The sequence below is a fragment of the Ipomoea triloba genome, chromosome 5 (assembly GCF_003576645.1).
Source record: "Ipomoea triloba cultivar NCNSP0323 chromosome 5, ASM357664v1".
Taxonomy (NCBI): domain Eukaryota; kingdom Viridiplantae; phylum Streptophyta; class Magnoliopsida; order Solanales; family Convolvulaceae; genus Ipomoea; species Ipomoea triloba.
In genome coordinates, this window is record NC_044920.1 from 29,322,269 (window position 1) to 29,339,922 (window position 17,654).

The 17,654-nt window shown below is 34.0% G+C and overlaps 3 protein-coding genes across 5 annotated transcripts; 2 read left to right on the forward strand and 1 right to left on the reverse strand.

The window, feature by feature from the left end:
• Positions 1-5,304: 5,304 nt before the first annotated feature.
• On the forward strand, positions 5,305-6,970 carry LOC116021302. Of its 2 annotated transcripts, none has more exons than XM_031261927.1 (3): positions 5,305-5,438; positions 5,534-5,850; positions 6,330-6,970. In XM_031261927.1, exons 1-3 carry the CDS (start codon positions 5,360-5,362, stop codon positions 6,783-6,785), a joined length of 852 nt encoding a protein of 283 aa, XP_031117787.1. In that variant the 5' UTR covers positions 5,305-5,359; the 3' UTR covers positions 6,786-6,970. The 2 variants fall into 2 exon arrangements, with proteins under 2 accessions (XP_031117787.1, XP_031117788.1); XM_031261928.1 differs by having other exon boundaries at positions 5,362-5,438; positions 5,529-5,850; positions 6,330-6,969.
• Positions 6,971-7,876: 906 nt separating this feature from the next.
• LOC116021059 (WEB family protein At2g17940-like) lies at positions 7,877-9,722 on the forward strand. The gene is made up of 2 exons (XM_031261663.1): positions 7,877-8,119; positions 8,949-9,722. Exons 1-2 carry the CDS (start codon positions 7,973-7,975, stop codon positions 9,453-9,455), a joined length of 654 nt encoding a protein of 217 aa, XP_031117523.1. The 5' UTR covers positions 7,877-7,972; the 3' UTR covers positions 9,456-9,722.
• A 1,460-nt stretch (positions 9,723-11,182) lies between these two features.
• Positions 11,183-16,268, reverse strand: LOC116020082 (RNA demethylase ALKBH9B-like). Of its 2 annotated transcripts, none has more exons than XM_031260550.1 (6): positions 15,994-16,268; positions 15,156-15,809; positions 12,751-12,836; positions 12,224-12,534; positions 12,069-12,140; positions 11,183-11,981 (listed from the first exon to the last, which is right to left on the reverse strand). In XM_031260550.1, the coding sequence occupies exons 1-6, from the start codon at positions 16,163-16,165 to the stop codon at positions 11,708-11,710; spliced, it is 1,569 nt and encodes a 522-aa protein (XP_031116410.1). In that variant the 5' UTR covers positions 16,166-16,268; the 3' UTR covers positions 11,183-11,707. The 2 variants fall into 2 exon arrangements, with proteins under 2 accessions (XP_031116410.1, XP_031116409.1); XM_031260549.1 differs by having other exon boundaries at positions 15,156-15,812; positions 15,994-16,267.
• Between the last annotated feature and the right edge of the window lie 1,386 nt (positions 16,269-17,654).

The following is a 17,654-nucleotide window of genomic DNA, read 5'->3' on the forward strand; positions in this document are numbered from 1 at the left end:
GTTATAAACTCATCTTTCTCTCAAGTAAACAGAGGTAGACATTATTTATATTATCCGAATTATCACGTAAAAATAAAATTGAATTTTAAATTTTGAGTAACCCGTATATGTAGCAATTCAAATATTTTATATTATGGTAAATTAGAATATATATTTAGTTCAGATATCGGTGTTGAAATTTTATTAATATCCAACTTGAAACATAAATTAACCCAAAAAATTATTATAAATATACTAATACATTATGTATAGCTTTTAAATATATGTTATAATAATGTTTTATTAATTTTCAAAATTCTTTAGTTAAGTTGTTATTGTTTTCTATTATTTTAATGAATCATTATTGTTTCTATGTTCGTTGATTATTGTACCTTCCAAATCGAATATATTATTTTTTTCATTTTCCAATGAAAATTCCTCTTAAAATCAAAATTAAAAAAATTAAAAACCACTTATAAAAAGAACATTTCAACCACTTTTCAATTAAATATTTTGTACATAAATAATGACTTCTTCTTATTGTAAGTTTCCTTTTATAATATAAAACATGAATATGAAAAATCAATTAATAAACAAAAAAAAAAGAAAATTATATTTAGAAATGCGATATAAATCTAAATAAAATTTTATTGACCACAGTCAATTTGGAGCATAGGCCACACAAAGTCTTAAGGTTATTATGTATAAATTTTATATTATTATTTTTTTTTGAAGTGAAATAAATATATGTAAAAATTTGTCAAACTTTCACTGCCATAGGTCATAGTTACTTTTTATGATGAAATAATCGCATGAAATAAAAATTCTTGGAATATATTACACATGCACAAAGTGTGCTTTAATCTACTTTGTTATCAAAATAATTTTATTAAAAAAAAAAGATTCAAAAAAGTGTACAACCATATGAACAAAGTCCCATCATTATTGAAAAAAAATAAATAAATAAAACGGGCATATTCAATTCAATTGTTCACACTGACGGGAAATCCCTAGTGTCACCATCGCTTTCGGAACAACTACACAATTTTGTTTCACACTTCAAATAAACTATTTAAAAATTTGGGAGCTATCTTTAAAAAAAATAATAATAAATAAAAATTGGGAGCAGTGGGACCTACCTTCATAAATCGCAGTCAACTATCTTGGTCTTTGTTTGGTACTTGTATATATTGACTTGGTCTGATTTTGGAACTTTAAGAGGGTTTTTTAGTAGATTTTTTCAAAAGAAAAAATTAGAGGTTAATTTTTAGACTGATGGAGTAAAGTTTTTTTTTTTTTTTTGTCAAACTTTCTCCTGCAAAAGTAATAATTTTGTGCATCTCATTGAATGGCAAAAGCTATCGCGTGTGACATACTGCCGTGTCAGTTGGGCACATAAATATACCTTTTATGTTAGAATTTTTTTTTTTTTAAATTTTCACTCTTTTTTCTTCTTCTCTCTTCCTCATTTTTACTATTTGACACTGAAAAAATCGCAAAAAATATTGCACTCATGAGGTTACTCTTAATTCATGTGTGAGTCGCATATTTCCAATTTAAAAAATAATGTCCTACAACTTGAAATAGTTAGTAAGTATATTGATAATTACATTTAAGATCAAGAAATGATTCATGTATGTTAAGTAAGAATCAAATTTTAGTTTACATACATGATTTGAACCAAATATTATCAGTCTAATTCACAAGGTTAATCATGTTAAAGCTAGCCCTTAAAAAAATAATTATTGCCTAATACTCCGTAGTCGTTAGATCAAAGGAAAATTATTGCTAATTGTTATAAATTAAATAGAGACATAAATCTTAATAACGGTTATTAGCCAACCAAGGTCCATTATTCACCATGATAGCTAATTATATTACTCCCACCATGAATACATTACACATTTTTCACTCTAAAAAGACACCATGATGAAAGGGGAGGAACACCTTCATTATTGAACTCATAAACCAAAATTTCTCTACACTATTAAATTCTATGAAATTGTTCATAGTTCAAGTTCTCTAAAAAAAAGTACATGTACAAACACTTAAAAATATAGTAAAATTAGGTTTGATAGTGCCCAAAAATGCATGTGGTCTTCACCTTTATAGTGTACGTAATTTATTTTTATTATTATTATTATTATTATTATTATTATTATTATTATTTTGTGTCCAACCGAAAGTTTTGTTAGGGTATTTTAGAGTTAATTCCATGAATAATTCATTGACTATTATTCCATAATATTTATTAATTTTTATCACTAATTTACGATTGAACCATAAATGGTCCATGACTATTGATTTTGTTTCAAATTTGGTCCTCTAGTTAAATACGAAGTATCAATTTAGTAAACATTAAATTTAGAGTCACACTTGGATAATATTTCATGAGACGGTCGAATATAAGATAATTGTTTGTTACTTATGAGTTATGATATAAATCATAATACTTATTACAGAAATTGAATACCAATTTAAAATAAATAAATTGTTACTTATAATACATATTATAATATTTATATGTAAAATTGTTATACTATTTTAGGGTACGATTAATTGTTAATAATGATAAATAAATATTGTAATATTTATAAGTGAAATTATGATACTTACACACCCAGTTATTTACAACCCGATCATCTCACGAATAAGGATTCATGAGACGGTCTGACACAAGGTTTTGCTTTAAATTTAAGGATAATAATGTAAAATTTTGGTTATTCATATTCCACTAATAATGAACTCAATGTATTAAATTTATGAATTCAATTTGCACATCTCAACAACAAACCAATTTTTACATTATTAACAAAAGTTTAATGTTATTGTAAAAAAAAAAAAGTTTAATGTTTATTAAATGGATATTTAACTAGATGACCAAATTTGAAACACAATCAATAGTCAATAGACTACTTATGATCAAATTGAAAGTCGATGATGAAAATTGGTAAATGTCGGATATTGCAATTTCATAATTTGGTTGTAGTATGTGTGGTGAAAATTGGCAAGAATGTGAGCAAAAAGATGATATTTGTAAAGATTTTGTCTAAAACATGTGGTTTGATGTGCATCCTCGATTGATCTTGACACCACGTGACATGCATAATAATGCTTAATAATAATTGTACTTTGGAGCCCTCTAAACCAAAACCCCACCGGCCCTTGCCATTTTCTTCTTTTAGTTCTTTGGTTGGCATTTTTCTAGCCACGTGCATCTTTTCCCCAAAACTTTTGTAGTTTTGTAGTTTTTGTCTACTTCGTTTAGGATGTCAATTCAATTGTATTTTAAAATCAATAAAAATTTTGATTCTTCATCCCAACAATAACAAGAACGGATAGGAGAAGATTTTAATTTCAAAGAACGTCGACAAAAATAAATCGGGGAAGAAGAGGAAAACGAGAGACTTTTACCATTCTCGTTCTGCCAAGTTGGTTGGTTTTAAAAATTATAGGTCTCTCAAATGGGGGCGGCATGTAGGAATGCCGACCGAGACAATCCGTTTGATTTTGGACTAATTTTATTGGGCTATTACACTTAATCTCTTCGGATTAATTGATTTTATTCTTTTATCAAGCTTTAAAATCTTAGGTTGTCGACTTGGCAAATTATTGTGTGATCATGGTTCACATAGCTCTGTAGAACATGAATGTAATATACATTTTTAATATATTAAAAATACATTATTTGTGTATTGAATGTACATTATTTGATAATATAAAAAAAATTATGTATGACAGGGTAATTGGGTAAGTACCCGACCCGGAACCACAAGCAGGACCCGAAGGCAGACAAACGAGCGCATGATGAAGTCAAAAAGCTGACGACACATTAAAGATGAGGAGTTACTCCAACGGCTCCTTAGTATTATAATCCACACTTAGTACACATTGAAGAGGAGGAGTTAAGCATCCGTTACAATTACGAAGAGTTGTTGCACTTAGGAGTATAAAAGAAGGGTCACGTTGTAGGAGGAGGACACGTAAAAACTAATACACATAATACTATTGTACTGCTCATTATATTGAATTGATAATACAAAATACACACCGGTAACAATACTTACCGTCAATGTACTTTCAAGTAATGTAATTTACATATACAAATAATGTACTTATAATATATTAAAAATGTACTCTTTATTTATGGTTCACATAAATGTGCGACTTTACTAGGAGTCGGGATTTCCAAGCAATCTTCCCGAAAGACTTGTTAGCAATCATCCATGATGCCCTATTGACTCCGTTAGTGGGCAAATTATTTTGTGGACCCGCCAAGACTAGAGTTCAAAATACACAATTTATATGCTAAACATGGTATAAGGTAAATTATACCATGCACCACGGTGCACATAGCAATGTGCACCACGTACCTAAACGACGTCGTTTTGAGCATTGTAAATTAATTGTCTGTTTTTTTGGAAATCACGTTTCCCGTTTCGCTTGGTATATGTATTTATGTTAATATTCTATGTATTCCAGGCAATCATTCTGTGTATTATAGGCAACCGTTCTGTGTATTATAGGTAACCGTTATGTGTATTCATGTTAGTAACACATATTGTGATGTGTTTGTGCATTCGAATGTTTAGGAGGATGAATTCTGTGTATTTTGTGTCAATATTCTATGTATTCATGTTATTAACACCGGTTGTGATGTGTTTGTGCATTCGAATGTTAGGAGGATGAGTTATGTCTATTTTGTGTCAATATTCTGTGTATTCTGGGCAAACATTCTGTGTATTCTAGACAAACGTTCTGTGTATTCTATATAATGATTATGTGTATTATAGATAATGAATTCCCTGGAGTCATTCGCGTCCACTAACATCTATGTATTTTGTGTCAATATTCTGTGTATTCTGGGCAAACATTCTGTGTATTCTAGGCAAACGTTCTGTGTATTATAGATAATGATTATGTGTATTATAGGTAATGAATTCTTTAGAGTCATTCGCGTTCGCGTCCACTAACACCAAAATGATGTCTTTTTACGTACGTGGTGCACATTGCTATGTGCACCGTGGTGCAGGGTATAACGATTGATGGTATAACTATTGGGCTATAGTTATTGAGCTAACATAGTGTGAGCCGAACTAGACTAGAAAAGACTAATGGGCTGATTGTTTGGGTTCAAAGGCCCAGCCCGTCTTCAAAAGGACCAATCTAAAACCAAGTTCAAATTCCAAAGGCTGGGAGCCACGCCGCCTCAATATTCTAACGGTCATTTCATTTTTGCAAATTTGCCCCTTCCAATCCCTATTTTACCAATCCTTTAAATTCTCCATTAACTGCCATTTTTGTTTAAATCTCGCTCTCTCTGAACATCGAAGGCGATCAAGAGTGATCTCCGCCATTGTTAATCGCTCTGAGGATTCAAATGGAGGCCCCATCATCAACCAGAAGAGTGACTAGATCACAGACCTTGGCTGCAAACGCCTCCGCGATCCCCAATTCAAGTGAGCCATCGTTTCAATCTAATTTCAATTTCTACCTGTTTTCAATTTCCAAAATTCTTGATTTGATATTTGTGGTATTCGTTTTTGGAGTTTAGAGAAATGCGAAGAGTCTGAGAAGAAAGGATCAGAATTGAGGGCGAGAAATGGGAAAGTGCAGCAAGAAAGATCAGCAATGATGGACATCAGCAATGACTCATCGCCCATTGTTGGGCTAACAGCGGAGAGTGTGGAGACTCCATTATCAAGCATGTCTAAGAAAATGGTGATGAACAGTCAAAGCAAGCACAGCAAGACTCCTGGCTCAGGGGAGGCTCTGCTGAGGGGCCAAGTTAAAACCTTGTTGCAGAAAGTTGAAGAAGAAGCTGAGCTCCCTAAATTCTCCTTTGACCAAAACCCTTCTATAACCCCTCAGGTATTTTAAACCGAGCTCTTGTATTAAGATCAAATGCTTATAATCATTGTTGCAATAATTGGTCTAGGCGTCCGTCCCTAGACCATGGTGATTTCCCTCTTAGGGGCCGCTTAGGCAACCGGCTGCCTAACGCTTAACTCGACTGAATTAACTCATCTATTTCGATCGAGTTAATCGATCGGCTCAACATTACTAATTTTTTTCATTATATATATACACACATCTATGCACTGTTCTTTTTTTAATTAGCCTCATAGGCGCCTGTAGCACTCCTCTACCCCACTAACGCGCCTAGCGCTTACTGTAACCATGTTTACAACTACTCAAAAGCTATAATTTGTTGAACCTAGAACCAGTGATGGTGCAACTTTTCGGCCAACAACATGGTGCTGGATTTAGTCCTTCGGGCCTCTTGCCAACATATTTGTTAAATTCTTGATTTTGAGGTCATGATGAATTTAATCAATCTTTTTTTTTAGATGATTGATGGGAAGAAAGAGGAAGAGGTTGAATCTAATAAAGGCATGGTGGTTACGAGGTCCCTGCTATCGGATTTTTCTGAGAAGTCAGAGGCGGCAGATTCATCATCAGACCGCTCATCCATTTGGTCAATTCAGGTGAACGCAAGTGTGGGGGATGAAGATGAGGATGAGAAAAGCATTGGTGATGATGATGAAGAAGAAGAGGAATGCGATGATTATTACGAAGAAGAAGAAGAGGAGGGATTGATTGATGAACTTTGTGAAGGAATGGGGAAGATGAGTGTTAAACCTAAATTTGCAGGTAAGCACACACGATTTGTGTACAACAGCGACGGCGAGCTTGAAGGAGTGGAAGAGGAGAGTGGCGGCGCCGCCGTGCACGGTGGTTTGCATTTGAAGGGGTTGCCTACACCAAAAGGAAAACACATTCGTTTTTCTGAAGAGGAGAACTGAAAATTGAAACTTCAAGTCTTTATTTTGGGCCTAAACCAAGCAAAATGGTTCCACTATTTCCTTGTAATAGTACATATGTATGGAAAAGTGTAATACTTTTTAAAAGAAAAATGTAATAATATTTATACATTTTGATTTAAAAGTATTACATTTTTCTCATAAGTATTACACTTGTTTTTTATAAATAAAAAAAAATCATTCTAAATCACTATTGCATTTTTTAATAAAGTATTGCATTTTCATTGATCGATCCAACTCCACTCACAGATAAAGATACGTGAAACAGTCTCAGTGTAACCCTTTATTCATTGATGGTCTGTAATGAATTGAAATTGTGCGTGTGTGAAGCTGGGGTAGGGGTGTAAATGAATCGAGCCGAACTCGAGTTCGAGCTTGCCAATTTTCAAGCAGCTAGCTTGAGTTTGGCTCAAGTAGCTCGATTCTCGAATTCGAAATTAGGGTCGAACTCGAGTTTTGAGTTTAATACATATACATATAATTATATATATATATGGCTCAACGAGTCACGAGCCTAAGACATTAGAGATCAAGTTGGGCTCGAGTTCGCGCATAACTTTGATCGAACAACCCGCGAGTAGCTCACGAACCGATCGGCTCGTTTACTCCCTACTGGGAGGGGAGTGTGGGCTCAAGTAGTCAACCTGGCCTCTATCTCCAAGGGATATGAATAAGGATGAAAAGGAAGCATAATGTCCATATCGGGAGTAGCTTCAAGTATTTACAACCCAAATGAAATGGATTGAATTAAGATGGTGCAACTAACCATCCACTTAAGCAGCCGCCAGGCCACCACATTTCACCATCAATAAACAAACTACTATACATTAACAGACGACTAGCAGTGAATTGAAGTGGACGCAAAGAAATTAACAAATTTAAATTTCCCCATTGCATCATATGATAATGATTCTTCATTCTTCATTCTGTTTCTTTTCCATTTCGTTCCTTTATACCCCCAACCCCCCTTAGGTGATCCAACTTGTGTTCTTATAATAATTAGGAATAATTATCACAAACCATTACTAACAAACAAACAACCCTTATCTTAGCTTTATACTTTGCTCCCCCACCCCTTATATATACCCAAAATTAATGCACCAAACTCACACCACAAAACTTTGTCCTCAACTTCATTAATACTCACTACTATACAGAAATCTGTTGTGATGGAGGGTGCGGTGGAGGGTGTGGTGGTGCGCGGCCGCGTTCAGATCGATACCCGGCAGCCTTTCCGGTCGGTTAAGGAGGCTGTCCTAATGTTTGGGGAGAAGATTTTGGCCCCAGAAATTTATGCCAAGCAAATCAACACTCAGGTTTTTCCAATTCTTCTCCCATTCACTCTATTCTTACTTTCCATCATGTATATATATAATATATGTATGTAGGCAAGCTTAATGTACTGGTCGATCAATTCAAAAAAAAAAAAAGAAAGAGTTAACAGCTCTGTTTCGCTAACAGTTTAGTCTTAGGCCGGGAATCCCGGGATGCATGCTTAACTAAGTCCATGCAAGAAATTAATAAATTTTATCCACAAAAGATGAAATTTCTTCACCTTAGGACCTCACCTTGAATCAATGCCCTATTAATTAGGTGGGAAGATTAGTGTCTGGTATCAACAAGGAGCCCACTGCATCAATCATTATTGGGTGGACCATGGTCCACACTATCAAATAATGTACATTTAGTATAAAAATAATGTACTTTTAGTATATTCAAAATGTACATTTTTAATAATGTACATTTAGTATATTAAAAATGTACTTTTATTTTTTTAAAAAAAGTACTTTTTGTTATGGTTCACACAACACTATGTAGGTCATGGTCCACACAATAATTTGCCCCATTGCATCTGCATTGGGAGTAACTCTCACGGCCTACACTGTGGTTGTTAGGGCTCCAATCCTGTGTCATGACCCACAATCTACCCTCGTCAAGAACCAACTAAGTTGTTGGGGCCAAAAAGGAAAAAAAAAAAAAAAAAAAAAAAGAAAGATAAACTTGCATGCATGGATGAGTAGTATGCATTCATATTCTTAGCTAGGGTTACTCGAGATCCGAGCTGAGGTTCAAGTTTCGGTGAGAATAATTATCAATATTAACAGATATTACAATGTAACAGAGTTACAAATTGTTTATTGGCAGGTGCATACAAAAGCAAGTGGGGAAGGAGAAAAGCAGACTGTGACAAAATTCGGAGCAGTAAAAGCAGAGCTAGAAGAGACAAAGCAAGACCTACAAAAAGCCAAAGAAGAAGGAACCTTAATGGCGCATTGCCTTCAATCTCTCAAGCAAGAGCTGGAACAAACAAAGAGAGAAATCCAGCAGCTCAAGGCCGCAAGACAACACCGGATAGCTGATCCTGAGATTGAAGAGCTCAAGTTTATCGAGAAAGCGCCACCTAAACCCGAGGGCGAAGAAGAGGATTTAGATCAATTATTCGAGAGGAAGAGGTCAGTGAAGTTCGCTAGCCCTCCCGCGCTCACAAGGGTGATTTTCACTAAAGATGGCGATTCTGGGAAGATTAATAATAATAATAATAATAATAATAATAATAATAATAGCCCGTCTCAGGCGAAGAAGAAGATGAAGAGGAGGCCTCTCATCCCTCTCATTGGAGCATTGTTTACAAAGAAAAAGGGAAGCCAATGAAATATTGTATTGGTGGATATATGGTGATGAGAGGGAAGTGAAGCAATTAATAAAGTTAGTTGTTGTTTGTATGTGTGAGGAGGCCGGACTTTAATTCTAATCCAAAGTGGAAGAAGCATTTTGACGACTTGTATGTTATCAGTTTGGACAAGAAAAATAAGAGAGAGTAAATTCCATTTCATTTTATGTTTAATAGTATTTTTAATATAGTTTTAAATGTACAAATTTTACACACATTTGGGGAATTAAAAACGCGTGTGTTAACTATGCTATAGCCTATAAGCCCCGGGGGCAATGAAGATTTATATTGATTGAATGATGTATAAGTTTATATTTATTACTGTAAATGCGCTAGTTTATTAAAATTAAAAGTTAGAATGTTAAATTAAAAATGTATGTTTTAGTTGAGTCCGTCCAATAAGTATGATGGTCCAATGTTTTAGGGTTAGTGTCAATAATTTTAAATTAAAAATTATTTTTGTTGAAAAAGGTGTATATATATAAACGATTAATTAATTCATGTGAATCACAATATAATATGTTATTTTTATGTCCTATCACTATATTTCAAAAAGTATGAAAGCTGTACTCATTATTTTTCATATGCTTAAGGTTCATATATTTGTCATGATCTATTCATTCTTCATGATTAGTACTCCGTATAATCCATGCATCTAGTATGATAATTAGCTATAAAATTAACATTATATTAAAATAGGGCCCTAAAAACTTAGAATAAATGGTGATGTTGGTGTTATATATTACTTATTATATTCTTTAATAAATGGTGATGTGGAGTTATATATTACTTATAAGTCTTTAATTAGTTTGGGGTATTTGGGGAAAACTAAAATTTTGGATACCACCCTACACATAGCGAGTTTACTCACTTCTATCCTTAATGTGAAATCTCCACCTTTATAAAAATTGCATAATTTATAGTTATTTTTGATGTGGCTATTTTTGTGTGGTTAGTTATTTTTAAAAATTTTAAATTTTGATTCACCACAAGATCTCATCGCATATCAAAGAATTAATATATGAATTAATATATCTAAAATGTAAATATAGATCGAGAAATTAATAAGGTCCTCAGCTCATTAATAATTGTAATTAGAAAAATGTTCATTAATAATTGTAATTAGAAAAATGTTCCTTTAAATTAAACAAATTGGTAGTGTTCATGCATGCCCATTAATATATACTTTTTCTTTATATTAATTTCCTTTAATCCCTTGATATTGCTCAACTTCATTTTGAATTGTTATATTATTTAACTTGTATATTCATATGATTATATTGTGCACTTTCAGAATGTTTGTGTTGCAATTTTAATTACTAATTATATTTTACATGCTTAGAGTTTGACCTAGATGTTCCCAAATTTGTGAAAACTCTAAATATAAAAGTTCTAGAGGGAGTTGTCTTTACTTTACACTTTCTTTACTTTACACTTGAATCACCTTAATTGGACTTTGTATGAAAGAAATATATTCAAAATACTACCAAAATACCACAAAGTACATATATATTATGCCATTTTTAATTTGCTTAGATATTCTTGAAAATTAAGTATTAATGAATTAAGCACTATACTCTATCAAACTAAACATGGTACATGCAAAATCATAAATATGGTATAAAAAATAAGTGCAATTAAGCACTTAACACCCATCCATTATTATATCAAAATAGCATTATGTAAAGCAATTAAGCAAGCTACATCATATTCATAACAACTCATCACAATCTTTTTTTATAGAAGGTTGTTGTCCAACTACAAATCCACCAAAAATGACAGAACAATTGGGGAAAAATATTGAAAAATAATTGTCCAGCTAGTAAAAAGAATATACAAGGTACATAAGACAATGAACAGCATCACTCAAACTCAATAACAACCCTCTATCAAATAAATCAAATTTTCCTTTCCCATTATTCAACAAAGAAGCCTCATCTCAGGAAGCTGGGCAGGACCCTACAAGCTGCAACCCGAAAGATAAATAAAACACATAAATTGAGCCACAGATTCTCGAGTAGGCTATATGTTTCTTCCTCTCTCACTCGACAAAACATGATCCTCTTCGACGTTTAAGAATATTTCCAACAGTTACCATGTAAAATAAGGCACCAACATAGTCAAAAACCTTACCACAAAAAGTTGCCCAAATAAGATCAATAACAACCAAGAGGCCTCTCCATTGCAGAAGTTTATAGATAAGGATGTACAACTTAAAATTTCAAATCCACTCTTAGCCTTCAGTCCTTCCCCTATTGACGGGCCTTTGTCGATTTCGACCTGAGTAGCGGGGCTCTGAACTCCTTTCTGCTGATCCTTTTAGTTTGTCCATGTTCTCCTCTCGCCTAACAGCCTGTTTCCTCATAGACCGTCTTGAGTACACATCTTTTGATTTCCTGGATCGGTCTGCTTCATAGGATAGAGGCTCAAGTCCCTGTAAATCAGGCTCAGGAACAAATCCAACTGGTCGTTTAGATTCATCCATTCTCCTAAATGTAATTGAGATCCTTCATAAAATTGTAAGTAATAAGGTGTTAGCACATTATGGCAAAAGTGATGTGATTGAAATTATGACAGGAGATCTCCAATTGTACCTTTTAGTAGGAACAGAAGGAACACAATGTTTAGCCACATCAGCAGAATTTCCATTTATGACAAGAACGGATCTGGAGGAACATTTACTCACAAACTTCAAATTCCTGAAAGATCAAGGAAAAGACTAAAGAGCACAAATTTTAAATGCACTTACCCCACTGGCAACGGAATTGCAATAGCACCTGCAAACTCACCAGGACCCACCACGCTCAAGTTTGATCCAAAAACTATATTGCACTCACTAATGAATGACACGGTACAAAAGGGACGAACAAAATCATGATTGTCAATATGCGGTGGTATGCAATCTCCCTCATCATAAATATTCACAATACAGCTGTCAGGAACGCAGTTTGGAGGCATAACATGCCATTTAACAAGCCTTTTAATCATAACCTTAAAAAGCTGAGGTATGGGATCAACGCTATCATCTCTGATGATGCCTGGAGGATTGCCATTTTTATCCTGTCATCAAGCACTTCAACCATTAGGTCATATGTATGTTCAACTTTCTTCTGTTATTAGTCCAAACTCAAAAGCATTCCCTAATCCTCCCTCCATACCAGAAGAAAAATACAGAACTTAAGGGGAGGGGGGAAAGGGAGAAGTATGATAATTTCATTAACCATGCTATTATGGGCCCTCCAAAGGGAAAAAGATTGCAGATGCAGAAAGACTTACAGTTGCATAGTTGTAACAACAACCAAATTGGATAGTCACACGACCTTTGCCCCTCATCCACTTCTGGGGGGCAGTATAAGTACGCCCTGTGATAAACAAAATAGGAACATAAGTAAGCCTATGCAAAGAATGCACCACAAGACCATTAGAAAACTTGTTTACTAAGACTCATTTTTTCAAATTTATTTTTTTAGATTAACGTTATAAAATTATCACAAGTTTAATTTTGAGTGATTTTTAGACCTTATATTTATTATTATTTTTTTAACAATAGACGCCAATTCATTCAAAGAACTGACGCCTATTGTTATTAAATTTAATTTAATATATTAAACGACGTTTGTTCGAATTACGAACTGACGCTGTTTATTTTTTAAAAAGGAAAGCATAAGACGTCGGTTTAATAGAGAAGCGACACCTACACTCTTGTATAGACATCAGTTCTTTCATAAAACCAACGTCGAAGGTATTTATTATTTAAAAAAGAAAATTAATTTACGTCGATTTGTGCATAACCGACGTAATTATGGTACTTTAGACATCGGTTAGTGAACCGACGTCTATAGTTTTATATTTTACGCTGGTTCTTTTAACGTCACTTTAATAACTAATGTAAAAAGTAAAAAATAACTGATGTAAAAGCCTATAATTGTAGTAGTGTATTTTTGGATATATTCATTTGAATGACATGTATATAATATATATAACATTTACTTTGAATTCTAATATATATGAAATTTTAATATCCGATATCCAAACCAAACTTGTATTACGATATAACATAACTAAAAATATCCAAACCAATAATCTATTGAATTCAATCAAAATCTAAAACTTGGTATATAGTTTCAATTTAAAATTTTTATAATGTGAATAATGTGTAAGCAAATAAGTTATGTTTAAATAAGTAATGTAAGTAGAAAATATAGAAAATGGTGATAAGTAAAAGAAGATGATAATGAATAAATATGTAAGTAGATAAAGGTGAGAATGTGGTTAGAGTGACATATAGCCAAATAGATGATAGATGATTCTGTTTTCCATTCAGAAAACAGTTTTTACAAGTTTTTCAATTTTCTAGAAAACTGAAAAATTGTTGCTAGTAAACATGTTTTCTGTTTTCTATCCTCCAGTTCTCCAATTGGAAAACTGGAGAAAATTTCTAGTTAGTAAACGGGCCCTTAGTTTCACCAGGAAAAACAGACTGGAGAATATGGAAAACATAAAGGAAATAGACATAAAAGACATTGACAGTAGTTTGTTATCAGTGTAACAGGGGTTAGCAGGTAATGTAAGACACTAAAGGTAAAAATTCCTACCACATAGTTCAAAAATAGAAAAGAATCTCACAATTATAATTTATAAGTACTAGAATTAAAAAAGAGGGTGTAATTTGATACGAATTGATTATATAATACATAAGTCCTGTCAAGAAATAACAAAGAAAAAGTCTTTGCATGATTTTTAATGAATTCACCACTCAATCAAGAGGAATTGTAGACTCCCAATTAAATTGCTCAAGCAATAAACAAAAGCACTTAATCATATAAAAAAGTTCCAGCTGCTATATAATTCAAGGAGTCAGTAACAAAAAAAATATAGTTCCACACTTCCACAAGTTGATTACCCAAGCCAGTTAATTTACTTGGATCTTTGGTCTCAGAGATTACAAGTGATATGACTTAATCTACTTCATAAATTGGATCCACAAGTCCACAACTGTATTTGAGGCCATAGTCCAGATGCTTCCAAGTTGCTTGACAGTACCCACTACCCAGTCTTACTGAAAACGTGTGGATTTTTTTTTTTTTTGGGGGTAGCCTCACAGCTCTAATCGGTGTTATTTCAGCTTAAGACACAATTTCAAGAATTCTACACAAAATAATTCAAATGGCCTGCTTACTTTACAGCTTATAAGAAGAACAAGCCTCTCAGCCAGTTAGCCATGAAGTAAGGAGGACATTTTAGTAGCATTTACAAGACACAAACACTAGAACCACAAGATGAAGATGAACTAAATCAAGGTTTAAGCAAAATGCAGGAAAGGAGTTTACACTTAACATGATTCATTCACTCATTCCAACAGTCTAGAACAAAAATTTTGATTATCTCCTTACATCTTTGACTATTTCCCATCTAGAATTCTGGAACATGGATTCTTTATTGTTTTCTTGATGACTCGAAAAGAAGGAAAAATAAGCAAGCACCATTTATAGTTTCAGACCGCTGATTATCAAAATAGGAAATAAAAACAGTTGTATCTGAGTCTAGAGCTAACGAAACATAGGCAGCTAGTAAACCAGTACATGCTTATTCAATAAAAATATTCTGAGAATCAATTGAAATGAATTAGAATAAAACTAATAAGATTAATGTGGGAAATAATGAAGTCTAAACTTACAAACCTTTTAGTTGTCCTTTCTTTCCCATCTCTTGAAGTGTTTCCACATAATTCACTATCCTAATTTGTTCCGCGGCACTGAAAACACCAGTATGTAGCTCCAAGCCATCAAGTATATTCACAATTTTCCCATTGACCCTCTCCAAACATATAAAATCCTTCTTCCTTTTAACATTACTAAACCGGATGTGCTCCCTTTGCTCCCTTGAAAGCTCAGTCTTTGGCTTAAAATTCTTCTCAGCAGTTCCCTCCCCAGCAAAGCCATCCCCATTGCCTAATTGCCTACTTGAACCAGTTGACTCGGTCTCTTCCTCTGCCTCGAGCTCATCCTCCTGAGCCATATCTGCCCATGACATTTTCACTTTCCGGCTATCTGACACGGGTGTGCTAAACGTGTCACTTGTTGATGCCTCAACAGAAGTTTGTGGTAGAGCATCTTTCAAATTAACACTTGGGCCTGATTCCATGGAGACCTCGGCAACAGGCTCTGGAGACCCATCTGCACCATCCTTCCAACTCCCCAGCGAGTTCGTATCTGCTGTATCATTCAAATCCGCGCCGTCCTTCCAACTTCCAACAGAATGGGCGTCCCAGTTAGCTTGATCTCCGCTACACCCATTCAGGCACGTACTGCCGTCGTGCTCTGCATCTCGTATGGCTACTACAATCAAACAAAAGGCTCACTAATCAGAAAAAGTGACTTTCAGAAACCCTAACTTCCAACAAAGTGCGTCTACACATAAACGTAACAAGTGCACAAAAATTTACACCATGTATTCGAATATATTCATCAATACACGTATTCTGTATGGAGCTAGTGGGGAAGGAGAAAGAGTGAGTACCGGGATGGATGGATCGGACGCGATCGGAGAGAGTCTGAGTACAGGAGTGACAGAGGTCGCGGGAGAGAAAAGGGAGCCAATTGGAGAGGAACTCGGAGGCGATTCGGAGCTCTTCGGGGCTAAATTTGAGCAGGAAGGGGTCATCCTTGAGAGTTCTCTGCTGGTCAGCCATGGCGAACTGAGTCGTCCGCTAGAGCAGATACTCAGATAGGCGAGTCAATGATGAGTGGTTTTGATCGTGAGAACTGAGAAAGAGAGAAATTCTATTTAGGTGGTGTATTCAACCGTTCACACAATTTTATAAACTTCTATAAATTTTAGGAATAAGGTCTAAATTTGCTGGTAAATATAACTTAAAAGTGTAATTAAATTTCTGAGATTATCTTGGTAATTTAAGATATGTAATATGTTAGATTACCATGTTTAATTTAGGTAATTTAAAATAAAACGTAATACAAGATTAGTGCCACGTAAGAAATGAGATATATTTGTTACTTTTTAATATTTCAAAATTGCCCTTATTTATACCTCTTTTGTTCATCATATAGAGAGACCGTACATTGCGCATTGTTGATGTTGGATGGTATGTGAATTGCCCACAATTGTTGAATTCCATCTTGTTAAATTTTGAGTTATGGTAAAATTGATGCAATATAATATTTTGTTAGTACTATTGACGGTTTACAATGCAATAATTGTTCATAACTACTTTCACAAGCACAAAGAGCCAATATAGCATCCACTAATGCTTGAATCTAGAGCTGTCAAAACGGGCTTAGCCCGTCGGCTCGGCCCCTACTTAGGTAGGGGGCGGGTTTCGGAAATTGAAGCCCGCCAAAGAGCGGACTTTTTTGGCCCGCACCGTCAAGGCCCGCGGGCTGCCCGCCATCTTTATTATTATTATTATTATTATTATTATTATTATTATATAGTTTATTGTTTGTCATGTATTATTACTGTTATGTTACTAATATGATATGTACTTATGTATAATCAATTATATAATGTTTAATGTTTGATGAATTATGTTTTATGTGAGTTATGTATAAGTTATTTTAATTATTTTTTTTATGCACAAATGATAAAATTTTTAAAAAGTAGTAATAAATTAACAATTTACAAAAAAAAAAAAAAGCGGGGGCCCGCCTAGCCCGGGCCTTAGGCGGGGCGGGGCGGGCCAACAAAACTCAAGCCCGCCAAAGAGGGACCTTTTTTTGGCCCGCCCCGCTTAGGCTCGCGGCCCACGGCCTGTCCCGCCAGCCCGTATTGACAGCTCTACTTGAATCCACCCCCTCTCATGTGGGGTGCAATCGAGTGTTACTAGACCACAAGGTCTTTTGCATATAACATAAAATATAACATTCAACCAAACAAGTTAATATTACATTTTTACAACTTTAACCAAACACATCAAATAATCTTACATTCTTAAAATCTCACATTACCTTCATAGTGGTAATCTTATTACCTGGGGTAATTTAAGATTTTGTGAACCAAACAACTAATAAATGTATGCAATTTTACCTAATAGCAGATTACCATCAATTTCATCAAGTTGCTTGCTTACGTGGATGATGAATTGACATTTTAGAATAATTTTTAATAATAAAATTTAAAAGTTAAAAAAAAAAAAAAAAAAAAAAAAAAAAAAACCGGGGGGG